A 13,675-nucleotide genomic window follows, 5' to 3' on the forward strand; every position below is an offset into this window, starting at 1 on the left:
AGAGAACAGATTAGACCAATGAGTTTTCCTCCATTCCAGAAAGGAGTCAGTAATGTATGAGAGTGTCTACATATTCCAGTCACTGAATCCCCAGAAGCTACATGTCAAAGTTCTTTTTAGTTCTGTGTAGCTGTTGGTGAAGGTCTTTTCCTTGAGGATGACATCTGCAGACCAGGGGTACAATTTCTAGTTCATTTAGTTGAGTTTTCCTTTTCTGTCATTAGAATTTTTTCTGTTCCTTAAAGGTTCCTAGTCTAGGTTAACAGGCACTTAATCTGGAGTGCATGGGCCCTGCAGTCAATGTATTTCCTGGACATCTGCAAAATCTTGTATGCACATTAGGGTTTTTGTTGTTGTTGTACAGGCAGGGTTCATAGTTTGTATGACTCTCAAAGATTAATGTAGAAGCCTGATTTAGGGACTACTCATTCTGCCCCCATCTGAGGTTTCCCTTTTATCCCCAGGTTCAGCAACTAGTTCCTAGGTTTAACTACTTATTATTTAATGAAGCCCAGAGACGAAGTGATTTACACATTTTTATGTGTAAATTTGATCTAGATTGAGTGTCAGTTCTTTATACTTTAGCTCCGATTTCCAAGCTGGAAGTGACTTGGATACCATCTAAACCCTCTTTCCAGGGGCTTTGTCTTTGCTGCAGCCTGCCCAGCTCTGTCCTTAGGCCATACTTACTGGTACCCTTGAAAAACTTACAGGATGTTCAAATCTGTCCTGAGCTATAACTGGCTCTAAAGGGTTTTTTCTTTTCTTTCTTTCTTTCCTTTTTTTTTTTTTCCCCCTTCCCAACCTGAGAGAAATTAAGCACTGTAGCCAGGAATTCTTCAGGAGCTATTCCAGGTATGTTCTTCCCACATATCCGGGAGCTTTTATACCTTCATACTTTCCTTAGTTGTTTTTGGTTGTCCTCTCTCTTCCCTTCAGCAAGATTTATTTAAGTGGAGAAAGGATAGAAGAGGAAGGCCATTGAGGGATTAGGTGAGCAGGTGCTTGGGGAACTCTCTGTACCTGCCAAGTGACCTCTTAAAAAACTAGTGTTGAGGGCTCTCCCTGGTGGTGCAGCTGGTTGAAGCACAGCACTGGGAGACTAAAGCCCCTTGTGCATGAGTTCCATCCCTGCCCCTGAGGTGATCCACCTGGCATGGCAGACCCCTCCTGACCCCCGCTGCCCCCCTCAGCAGTGTATTTCGTAAGTCATCCTGTTCTGCTCCCCACTCTGTCTCTGGTGAATCCTCTCACCGTCCCTGCACCTCTGGCCTGTACCCCAGCTCTGTATGCACAAATAAATAAATCTTTAAAAGAAAAATAGTGTTGAATATTTTTCTTTTAATTTCCCAATCATGGTGTGAATTCTTCTTTGCCAAATGGCTTTTGGGGCTTTGCCTGGACTCCATGTGCCTGAGTCGGGGACTCATCTTGGCCAGACACTGCTGCATGTCGAAGAGGGAGCCGATTCCAGGAAAGCACAGACAGCAGCGGCTCTTAGAAATCTCTTCTCGATTGGGTCAGCCAGGGCACCACACTTTGGACCATCTGGAAAATTTGGACTTGAGCACCAATATCTGTCTCATACATATTTTTCTTTTCATTTCCTAAGTTTCGAAAAACCAATTCTTGTTCATTTGAGATACTTCTTTATTACTACTTTGTCTGTGAGTGTTAAGAATAGTGTGCCCAAGAGCAATAAGGAAGATCATCAGAAGAAGGACTGGGTGCCCTGGGTGGATCTGCATGGCTACAGTTGGCCACCAGGTGCTCAGTAAATAGCTTTTGATTGAATAAGTCTGGAAATCTCTGACCCATACTATTGGTGGTCAAAATGTTTCTTTGAAATTCTAGGTACTTGAACAAGTGACAGTGTTATTTTTCCTTTCTTTTCTCTCCTTAAATGTGCCTCTTTCTGTTTAGTTTGTACTACAGTTTGAATCTTTGCTGCTGCTGTTTCTGTAGCCTTTCTTGTTTATAGTGAGATCCATGTGTTTATTTATAAATGCGGGCAGCATCTCCAAAGTGCTGTGAGGCAGATTTTCTTTATGTCCAGTCCGGACAACTACTGAGTGTGGTATTTTGCTGTAGCTGTACATGACAACACAATTCATGAGTGCTCTGCTTTTAGCACTATACTTATGCCAAAGATAAAAATGACACTAATTGTAGCCCTCCCTGGTGGCGCAGCGGGTTAAAGCACAGCACTGAGAAGTTAAAGCCACTTCTGCATGAGTTCGATTCCCGCCTGCCCTGGAGGTGACCACATGGCGTGGCAGACCTCTCCTGACCCGCCTGCTGCTTCCCTCAGCAGTGTACTTCATTGATCTGCCTGTTCTGCTCCCACTCTGTCTCTGGTGAAGCCTCTCACTGCCCCTGAGCCTCTGGCCTGCACCCCAATTCTGTATGAACAAATAAATCTTTTTTTAAAAAAAATGACACTAATCCTGCTGCAGAAAGAAGTCATTATAGTGTAAGGTTTATGTCTCCTTTACTTTTCTATAAATGAGATAATATCTTTGAACCAATTGATGTATTCAGCCCTTTTTAAAGCCTTTCAAGTTGTTGTGATAAGTCAGTTACTTAAACATTATAGAAAGCATGGAATTAAATGTAAGGCATATCTTTGTTTCTCTTTTTGGAAATTAAGACATACAAACTCAATAATTAGTGAATGAGATGATGTTTTTCCTATAGTGCATTATTCATGGTACTTTTGTGGTACTGAAAAATAAAGGATTATATATCTAGTTGGCATTTACTGAGGGCCTCCCATGTGCTGAGACAGGGTTATTGAAAGTTAATTTAGTGCCTTATTGTCAGTGACCTGAGAGTATATTGTGATGAGTGACATTGTGTTTCCATGGGTGGTATCAACCACAGAAGGCGATACATTGAGCGGGCCAACCACCTCTGGAAGGTGTAAAGTAGTCCAGCTTTCAATCTCCTATCCCTCATGATTGTATAGAGTCAGGTCAATAATCCTTGTAAGTATTATTGCTGAGGCATTAATTAAGACCCCATTGAGTCTTCCCAGCTGAAGTGCTATTTTGTCTTTTCCCTCCATTATCAATGTTTGGTGAGTTCTCCTTGTTTAAATCTGTGGTGCTTGCATCTTGCCTAACCCATCTGCACAGAAAGAGTGACAGAGTCTTATACAAGAGCATCTGTTCAGCATCCTAATCTACCCTTTAGCTTTTCTGAGTTCATGTTGACCGGCCTTGGTGCAGGTGGTCTAGCAGGGTGCCCTTGAACTTACCCGCCCAGTGAGAATGCAGGTGATTTGTGATGATGCTAACAATAGTATCTCTGCTGCCAAAACTGGCCACAGTTTCCTATCCAGGCTCCTGGTTTTCCTGTTTTTGTTTTTCTTCCTTTCTTTTTGGATGGGGCCTAGATACAATCCATTTTATTTCTGTGTGTTCTCTGTCCTTCATTTCTTTGGAAAACCCCTTCAGGCTAATAGCTGGGATGGCAAAAGCACTGGTGGACCCCTCCCTGAGCTTCCAGCAGCTTTCTTTGGCAGCCGCACCTAGCCTTATAGAGGTTGGCGCTTACCTGGAAGAGAAGAAATCCATCGCCCAGGTGATCCAGAGAGACAAGTTCCTCCCTTCCCCCCAAGGGATTCTGTACTCCAATTTTCAGCTTAGTTTTTTGATGTGAGGGAAGGTAACTTTTACGTTGCCTTTGCCAACTTTGAAAAAAGGATGTGTTCTAATTGCTTGCAGCATTTTGTTTATTTGTGTTCCAATATTACTGGGAGCTGAATCACGTTTTGGTTGAGGTCATTGTGGGTTGAACCACCGCATAGAGCCTTTTAAAAACAATTTTATATAATTTAGTTACTTATATATATTTTCCATCACTGTTCTTTTTTCTCTCAGGTGTAGTCCCCATGGAATTCCCACCCCCAGTTCATCCATGCACCATCGCCATAATCCCCTGCCCTCTTCCTTCCCCTGTTCTGATCCCTCCTCCTCCCCCACAGAATGTCTCTTGATTTATAGTTGCCTACCAGTTTTTATTCATTTATTATTTCCCTGAACTCTTTTTTGGTTCCATGTAAGTAAAGTCATCTGATATTTCTCCTTTTCCTTTTCCTCCTTATTTCACTGAGCAAGTCCCTTCTAGTCTTTCTAGTCTATCCATGTGACTGTGAATGACACGAGTTTATCTTTTTTTTGATTGCTGATATTCCACGGTGTATAGATACCACATCTTCTTGACCCAGTCATGCATATAACCATTTGTATAGTTTAAAAAGATAAAAAAAAATTTGCATCATCATCAAGTTCAGCCTGATATATCTTCTCAATGGAACCTGAGCTAGCTTGTAATTTGTTTTTCTTAACCGCAAACTGTGAAACATATTTTTGTTGCTACATTAAGTGATTGTAATGGAAAGGCACTGCTAAGATTTCTCTCCTCTTGGTGCTTCCTAGGTCACTCTGCACCTGAATCCCATCTCCTCGGTCCACATTCATCACAAGCCTGTTGTGTTCGTGCTCAACTCCCCACAGCCCCTGGTTTGGCATCTGAAGACAGAGAGGCTTGCAGTTGGAGTCTCCAGGCTTTTCTTGGTGAGTGTTTGAAACCCTCCCAAGCAGATTCTTTGTTTAAGCTATAATGACCCTAAAACTTTGCAAAGCTTTTTAAAAGGACTATTTCATGGAAATAATACAAGTCCATAGACTGTTAAAGCTGGAGTATATTTTTAGTGATATTTGAATGGAGTAGATAAACATTCACAGAAAACAAACACCACTCACATGCCATCTTCTGGTGCTGGAGAATCAAGTCTAGTTTGTAAGTTAGAACAGGCCTGCAGTTATATTTTGTGTGGCCAGTGCTTTGGTCTCAGCTCTGAGACGGCCTTGTAGTATCAGGAGCAATGTAAATATTGTAAATAGCCACTAGGTGTGTGGTCTCTGACCACAAAATAAATACGCACAAGCCCACTCTGTTTGTATATAGCACAGGCCTAATTCCTGATACGAGAATCTGTTTGTTGAGAAGTGACACAGGGAGCTCCAAAATGAAAACATTTGTGTTTTATAAAAAAGCTGGAACCCAGCTCTTTGCAGAGATCCAAATATTACCTACTATTTGTAAATCATGTCCTTTTGAGATTGCCAGAACATTCAAATTTGCTAGTTGTGGAGAAATTGATGGGTTGTTTGGATTGAATTTTTGGGTTATGATATCATGTCTGATGATGAACAACACTGCACTTTGCAGTGATAACTCACATGGGCCATTGCTGGAGCTAACACTAATGTCCTCAACCACAGAGTCTTAGAGTTTTGAAGTTCTTTTGCCCACAAGCATCCAAAATAAGAAGAGGCCTCAGTGAACAGTCTTCCTTGCATGATGAATAAGTTTTGCCTAATTGATGACTCAATTCAGAGCTTAGTTTCTTGTCACTTGTTTGAAGAATTCTATTCAAAACTCAAAGATACTCATTAAAAGTAAGACTCCATAATCAATACAATTCATAGATAAATAACTGTTAAAGTGGAGAAGGCAAAGTTCCTCTATAGTAGAATGCCAACTGCTAAATGTGGAAGGAATGATGGAGTAGAAATTCATCATTTTGCAACCATTATAATCAAAGTTGATTAGGCAAAAATCATTCATAGGTGGTAATTCTAGCAGAGAGGCCTGAAATCTGAGCAACAGTATATGCACACAGTCTCACATTACTTACTAGTGGCAAAAGAAAAAACTAACTATATACAGTGGAGATACCCAAATACATCTTAATCAAGTGGTCAAAATTGTTACTGATATGGGACAGGTGGGTGTTGTGTGACTTTAATGTGATGACCTGAGAAAGGACAGTATCACTTAGGTGACATTACAGCCAAAAGTGCACATCACCAAAACTTAATCATAGGAAACACTTGGAAATACCAAACTGAGTAAATTCTGTAAAATAATTGGCTTATACTCTTCAAGCATGTTAGTCATGAAAGACGGAGGAAGGCTTGTTTAGGATTAAAGTAGACTCAGAGTATACTTGAGATCCTAAACTGAACTCTGCTATTCAGGGAACCGGGCTGTTGCTATTGGAATTGATCTTATGGATTAAGGTATTATGTCTGTGTTATGTTTCTAAGCTTTAATAAGTGTACTGTTGTATGCAAAAGTGGCCTTTTAAGAAAGCATAATACATTTAAGTATTAAGGGATAAAGAAACAGTTCAATAAAAAGTATGTACAGGTAAAATATAAAGCAACTAGTACAAGATGTTGAACACTGAGGAGTCAAGTTAAAGAGTATGCAAGAGTTCTTTGTACTATATTTGCAACTTGAATTTCAAAATAAAAAAAATTAACTCGGAAGTGCATTGATAAAGTGGGAGTAACTAATAATTGAAGTTGTAATCTTTTCTGAGAATTGAAACTGATTGCTTTCAAATTAAAAGTCAGAGTTAGCTGTCATTAGATGGTGATGGGTCAGGAGTGGTATGGTGCTGGGAAAACTATGGGGACTAGACCAGGGTAAAACATAAAGCTGTACAAAAATGAAAAAAAGGTGTAAAAAAATAAATAAATTTAATGAAAAACAACAACAACAACAACAACAAACCCTGCAACCAAACCCACAACAAAGCACAATTACTAGCATATTCATTTAGTTCTTATTACAGCCCAAGTATTGTATTATGTGCTTCGATGCTTTATCTCATTTACTCTCACAATAACCCTGTGGTAGGAAGGGGAACTACTCCAATTTTAAAGGTGTTTACATCTTAAACTAAAACTAAAACTTAGAGAGATCAAATAGTGATGAAGAGTAACTACGTCAGGCTGAATCAAGTAGTGGATCTTTGAGTAGGACTCCCAGGTTTCCCGTTCCTCCACATAAGTAGCCTCTTAGTTTTGCCCAGAGAATATTAGCTAAGTTACTATCATCCCCAGTATGATCAGAAATGAAAAGAAGCCAACCCTGTCATCTGTCATGCTGAAACAACAAGTAAAAGTCTCATGAAGATCATACAAGCTTGTTTTCTTTATTTATGCAGTTACTTCCACAGTAGAGAAAAAGTGGGGTAGCTCAACCTGGCAGTGTCTGAACTTTCAACCTGAGTTTCCCAAAAGATTGGCAGAGGCCCATAATAGTAGATTGTTTTCAAAAACATTTTATAATCTGAACAGATACTTTTCCAAAGAAAAAAACCATGTTTAGCAAACACATGAAAAGATGTTTAATATCATTAGTCATTAGGGAAATACAAATTGAAACCACAGCAAGATGCTACTTCATACTCACTGGTATAACTGTGATAAAGGCAGATAATAACAAGTATTGTTAAGGATTTAGGAAAATTGTAATCTTCATACACTGTGGTAGAAAAGTAAACTGATGCTCTAGAAAACTGTTTGGCTAAACACAGAACATAAACAGAAAAACTTGTCCACAAATGTTCATGGTTACATTATTCATAAAAAAAAGAAGATACAAGGCCCTCCCCAGTGGCACAGCAGGTTAAAGCACAGCACTGAGAAGCTAAAGCCACTTCAGCATGAGTTCGATCCCTACCCCAGAGCTGATCCACATGGTGAGGCAGACCTCTGAGACCTGACCCGCCTGCTGCTCCCCTCCACAGTTTGCTGTCAGTCAGCCATTCTTCTCCTCACTCTGTCTCTGGTGAATCCTCTCACCGCCCCTGCATCTCTGGCCTGTACCCCAGTTCTGTATGCATAAATAAATAAATCTTAAAAAAAAAAGATACTACCCAGTTGTTCATCAACTGTTAAATTGATTTAAAATGGGATATTCCCATATAGTGGGCTATTTCCATATGGGCAATTAAAAGGAATGAGGTCCCAATGCATATACCATGCATTCTATTAGGTGAACTGATGGGAGAAAGTGGAGAAAGGCAAATGACTAGTAATGGCATGGGATTTCTTTTGAAGATGACAAAAATGTTCTTGAATTAGGAAATAATGAATATATCACGGTTTGTACAGTTCAGAGGTGTGAATGTTGTGACATCAGTTATGTCCCTAAAGCTCTTAGCATAAAACTGGCTATAACACTTGTATTAAAAGTGATGGAATAAAATCAATGAACTATGTTTTAAGGTGTATCTTTTCGTTTTCATGTACTTACATGATCTGAAAAATAATCTTGCTTTCTTTGTTTTCCAAACCTGAGCACTCTCTTCTGTAAGGTCTACACACTTGGAATGCTGAGCCAGGCAGATATTCTGAAGATAAGACTCTAGTGCTTGGCTTCCTTCATGGAATGTCTCGTTCATTACCATGCCCCACCTTTGGTGTCAGGTTCAGTTCTCTTATTTGCTCATAATGAGTAAAAGGGCATCTAAAATAAGGAATGCTTCAAGAAATAAGCAGCACATGCCTTCAAATTCATCCACTCTTGGGATTACTGTGCTATGACTTATTTTTTCCAGCTATTTATTATTAAACCCAGGAAAGAACTATATAGAAATAAATAAATGTATGTATGTTGGAGTGGAGGAAGGGAGTAAAAAGGGGGTGCTGGCCTCTATGGTAGGGTTGTCTGTTATTAGCAAGTAAAGACTCGGATGCCTAGTTAAATTGGGATTTCAGATAAACTATCCTTTTAGTATTTAGTATACTTGGAGCTCATTGTTTATCTGAAATGCAAATATAACAGTGTGTATTGTATTGAGTCTGGCACCTCTACTCAGAGGTACCTCAGGGCTTGGTTTCTAGTTAACACCCTGGTCTTAGTGTCAGGAAGCCCGAGAACTAGTCTTTAATTTCCACTAACTAGTTAATACACTACCAGTCAAACTCCCTGGAGGAAACCTTAGTTTCCTCATCACTAAAATGAGAAGGTTGTATGAGCTAATCTCTGAAGTTCTTCCTAGCTTTCAAACTTTCTGATTCTTTGATAATCCAACTGCTGGATTTTATATCCTCATTTAATTGGAAACAGAAATGGCAATCTGAACATTGCCTCTTCAGCAAATCCGAGTAAATATCAGGGCAGGGCAGTTGAAATAAATGAGAGAAACCAAACTCTATGCTATTGACTTTGGATTAAAAGCAAATCAAAATTTAATCCTAATGAAAAATGTAAATTAATATCAGGAACAAGCTTAATATTTAAAGGTCAGTTCGTGTTTCTCAGAAGGGGGGAGGGGTGGATCAGAAGCTGGAGTTGCCAAAATCTGGTTTATACCTTTTACTTAAACTTAGAGGGGAAAAGGTCCAAATACTTTGGGCCTCTGCCACCAAACCACAGGCAGTTCTCTGGTCTGTACTGCAGCTTGGATGAGTGACAAGGCTCAGTGAAAAACAAGTGCTATTTGTTTTCTAGTGCCCAGTATTTAACTGGAAATCAGGAGGCAAAATTTCCAATCAGTTGTTAAATAGCCCCAGATGTGTGGCTTGGTAGGCAGGGACGCGCGGCCTGTCCCATGATGCTTGTCCCCTCATCCCTTTTTCACGAACCCAAGTGATGCGTAACTCACGGTGTGGTGTCCAGAACTTCCCTGTGAGTAACTCAGACATTCAAGTTGGCTTGTGCAGGAGGGAGGTTTGTGTGTGTGTGTGTGTGTGTGTGTGTGTGTGTGTGTGTGTGTGTTTTAAAGATTGATTTATTTATGCATACAGAGCTGGGGTACAGACCAGAGGTGTAGGGATGGTGAGAGGATTCACCAGAGACAGAGTGGGGAGCAGAACAGGCAGATTATCGAAGTACACTGCTGAGGGGAGCAGCGGGTGGGTCAGGAGAGGTCTGCCACACCATGTGGTCACCTCCGGGGCAGGCGGGAATCGAACTCATGCAGAAGTCGCTTTAGCTCCTCAGTGCTGCGCTTTAACCCGCTGCGCCACCAGGGAGGGCCCCCCGGGTGTGTTTTTTTAAGTCTGTACTTTCGATCCTGCTGCACTTCAAAATCTGGAAATAATTTTTGGTTTTTTGTAATTTTTCTCTTGTTTGGCAGCTTTCCCCACACTTACAGAAACATGACATTAGCAACCCTGGTGTCATGGTTTAACATCTACTTGTTCATTTTTCCAATACCCAGTTTTCTGTGTGTTGGTTGCAGGGAAGCGTGTAGAGGATCCAGAGGGGAACAAGTAGATCACCTGCCCTCAGGGAGCTTCTTCCCTTTCTGTGCTGTGGGAAAGGTGATTAGGAGCTGAGGAATTGCAGTTCAGTGTAATAAGTCCCACTGTTGCATCCTGAAAATTGGAGAAAATGTAGTTAAGGCGGCCTCTTTCATGAGTCTGATGGAGGAGCAGGGTGGCTGGTCACCCTGTCTGATGAGGATCCAGCTGCACCATTTTGGATTTTCCTGTGAAGTCTTTTTGAAAATCTATTCTCTCTTCATCGCAGATTAAATAACAAAATGTTTCAGTATTGGTTCTTCTGTTTTCTTTTTTTAGCAATGTCTCTTGTGGAATGACTCACAGTGCCCTGTGGGATAGCCAAGTGGTGTGTCCCATTCCTCTGGTTCCAGGCACTGCTTATCTGTTGGTTTTGCGGCGAGTCCATCAGAACCTTAATTATAAGTGGCTTGATCCTCTCATGAACTAGGGTCAGTCAGCTACCATATTTCCTAGGGAAGGGTTTCTGACCCTTTTGTGGTAAGAGAGCTCTTCCTAAATATCATGGTGGTGATTCAAGCATTGGAAGGCATCCAATTTTCACTAGTCATCCTGGTCCAGAAAGTTTTTGAAAGGTTTCCTAGGGTTTACCCTGTCTCACTGGATTATGGCCGGTGAGCGTTGCCGGTGAGTGGCCCCTGGGCCTGAGGAGGTTTGCCTGGGTGTATCCGCCGACCAAGACATCCTGTCCTGGAGGGCTGATGCATGTGTGAGCTTTTCCTGCCGCCCTTGGACCTGCTGTTTCATGTCTGAGATCAGGCATGCGTCCTGGCTCTGTAACGACTTTGCTTTCATTTAACAAATTGACGTTAAATAAACTCGTTTTCTCAGAGGGGAAAGGCTATGTTGGTATTTCTTTGTGTAGAGTACCATGACCTGTTTATGGCTGTATTGTCTAAGGCCACTGGTAATCTGATGAATCTGTCCTTCCCAGGCATTGTGCAATTGCATCAAATGTTACAGCTCTGGTGCCCTTGGTTGATGTGGTGGGCAGCCCTCAGAAAGCAGTTGAGTAGAAAAAGTGAGTGTTTTCTTAAGGGAGGTTGCATAATGGTTTTCCTTGTAATGGGAGAGGGAAATCTGTCTTCTGAGAGATTCCGGTGAGAGTGGTTTGAAGCTCATGGCTGTTTCTCCATCCTCTTGTAAATTGTAGATAGTGAGGTGCTTGACAAGCATCCCTGCAGGTGATCCACATTCCCAGCTCTGAACAGGACTGCAGGATGGACCAGCTCCTTCCTGAACACAGTCTTGGGTTTACTTGAGACAAATCAGTTCTGGAACTTCAGGGTCTATCAGCTAACTCCTTTGGGAACTTTTCTGCACTGGAGGAAGGGATTCTGTTAGCCTTCTTGTGGCTTTGCCCAGAGCAGTTTGTATAACCAGGCTGCTTTCCCCTAAATTTCCTCTACCTTCTTCCTTTTTATCACTTATCCAATTTTGATCCTGGGATTGAGTGTCATTATACTTTGAATGGGAAGAAGGTGTAACCAGGGAGATTAGCTTTTAATTGCCCACTGCATTAAGCCAGGATTCTCCTTTTGCAAAACAGGTTAAAGGATTTCTCCCAAGATCTAGATGTAGGAGGTGGTCCTGATCAGATCTAACTACTGACAGCAGTAGTATACCTCAGTACCATGCACAGTGTCTGAAATTGCCCTGTTAGTGACTAGAAGTTAACCATGGTGATTGCCATTAAAAATCGTATTCCAAAATTAATTCCTGCCCCAAGGTGTGTTGAGCCCATTTTCCTACTGATTCTGCCTCCCCTCCCTCCCTCCCTCCCCCCATTTGCTTGGATACCCTGTCATTATCCCCCAGTCATAGGTATGGCTAAGAAGGTAGCTGGGTGACCTCTGGACAGATACAACACAGATGCCCCAGATTTTACAAAGGGTAAACAGTGACCTAACTGGGATAGACACATGCCTCTCTCAAGGGCATAGCTAGAAGGTCATCTGTAATCTGGAATCCTGGTCTCCAGCTGCAGCCACTAATGATTATCCAAAGGACAGACTTTCAGACTTGTGAACCTTTAGAGCCTACTCAAGGCCTCTTCATCTGACCCAGCAATGAGCTGGTGTGGAATCTCCAGTCTGGTCTTGTTTCAGCAAAGTGTGTTGTGAATGGCCTGTTTTGAAACTGGCAGCTAAGTTGTGCCAGTATTTCCTTTGGGTAAAGATTTAAAAACTGATTCTTGACTACTTTTCCAACCATACTGTTCCTCTGGTGAATCCATCCCTGGGTCATTCCACCAGGATGTCTTGTTTAGCTTCTATATCTATTCTCAGACCTCAGGGGGCCATTTCTTTATCAGTATTAAATAGGTTCTGTTCAATGTCCTTGCTTTGGCACAAGGCATCATCTTTCTTCTCCAGAGACTGTTTAATGTAGCTGGGACACAGGAACACAGCCTGCTTGGTTGAGAGTAAACTTTATAGGAAGTTAAAGATTGTCCCAACCAGTTGTTTTTGACAACAGACCCCACCTCTATCCTGTCCCCCAAGGAAAAGTACATCAGAACCTCTTTTCCCCTAATCTGCCCTAAAGTCTATAGTTGCTGGGCCAGAATATGCAACTCACTTTCTCTTGGGACTTCGTATCAGCCATTCACAGAAGCTGTATCAGTCAAGAGTTATCCAAAGAAAGAGAAGCAATAGAAGATGAGATTTGAAAATATTTATTGCAAGGAATTGGCTTACCCCATTTTGGGGACAGGCTAAACTAGTTGGAAAAGCAAGTCCTGTGGCTCAAGCAGCCCCCCCAGGAGGGGATCTTTCTCTAGGTGGCCTGCCTGCCACTCCTAAGACCTTTCAACTGATTGAATCAGGTCCTGGACAGATTATCAGGCATAATCTGCCTCACGTAGAGCTGCCTGATTATGGACTTCAGTTACAGCTACAAAATACCTCCACAACAGTTAGCTTAATGTTTGGTGGAGTAATTGGAGAGGATAGCCCAGCCAAGTGGCCCTATAAAACTGACCGTCATGAAAGCATTTATATCTTACATTCACAAGCCTGATAGCCGTGCCATGCAGTGTGTACAATTTCCATTTAATCACGTGATGATCCTTGGACTGTTGTTTACTACTCCATGGTGGAAGAGTACAAACAGCTTTCTAGTGAGAAAGGTAATCTTCAGTTGTGTTGTAACAGCAGAATCAGGCAGATCCTTTGAGCCTCAATTTCCTTCTCTGTAAAGTGGAACTTAGAAAAGGAAATCTGTAAAGAGAATTCTAGGAAGCTCTTTGCAGCCCAGTCTTTGTAAAATTTAGGTCGTACCCTTGAAGCTAGGTTGACAGATTGTAACTTAAAAGAAAAATAAAAGAAAGACTCCTTCCTCGTGAGGGATTTCCCAGAACCCCATCTGGAGGGCAAAAATAGATTGAGGAACGAGGCAAATTGTAATAATGATGCCAACATTGTCGTCTGTACCCACCCCCACCCACGGGTAAATGCGCTTTCAATTTTGGGTCAAGCTCTTTCTAACATTTGCTGATGTTGGAGGATGAGAAAGGGAAATTTAAGAGTCCAGGGAGATCATTTCATAAGGTTTTGAGG

At 41.5% G+C, this 13,675-nt stretch overlaps 1 protein-coding gene across 1 annotated transcript in view; it reads left to right on the forward strand.

Moving 5' to 3' along the window:
* TGFBR3 (transforming growth factor, beta receptor III) overlaps window positions 1-13,675 on the forward strand; it is a 179,671-nt gene that overhangs the window by 108,249 nt on the left and 57,747 nt on the right. Inside the window, exon 4 of the mRNA XM_012730162.1 lies at window positions 4,443-4,580. Within this exon, the coding sequence (XP_012585616.1) occupies window positions 4,443-4,580 (138 nt within the window). The remainder of the gene's footprint in view (window positions 1-4,442; window positions 4,581-13,675) is intronic.

The sequence above is a fragment of the Condylura cristata genome, unplaced genomic scaffold (genome assembly GCF_000260355.1).
Source record: "Condylura cristata isolate star-nosed mole 26May11 unplaced genomic scaffold, ConCri1.0 scaffold00026, whole genome shotgun sequence".
In the NCBI taxonomy this organism is placed as follows: domain Eukaryota; kingdom Metazoa; phylum Chordata; class Mammalia; order Eulipotyphla; family Talpidae; genus Condylura; species Condylura cristata.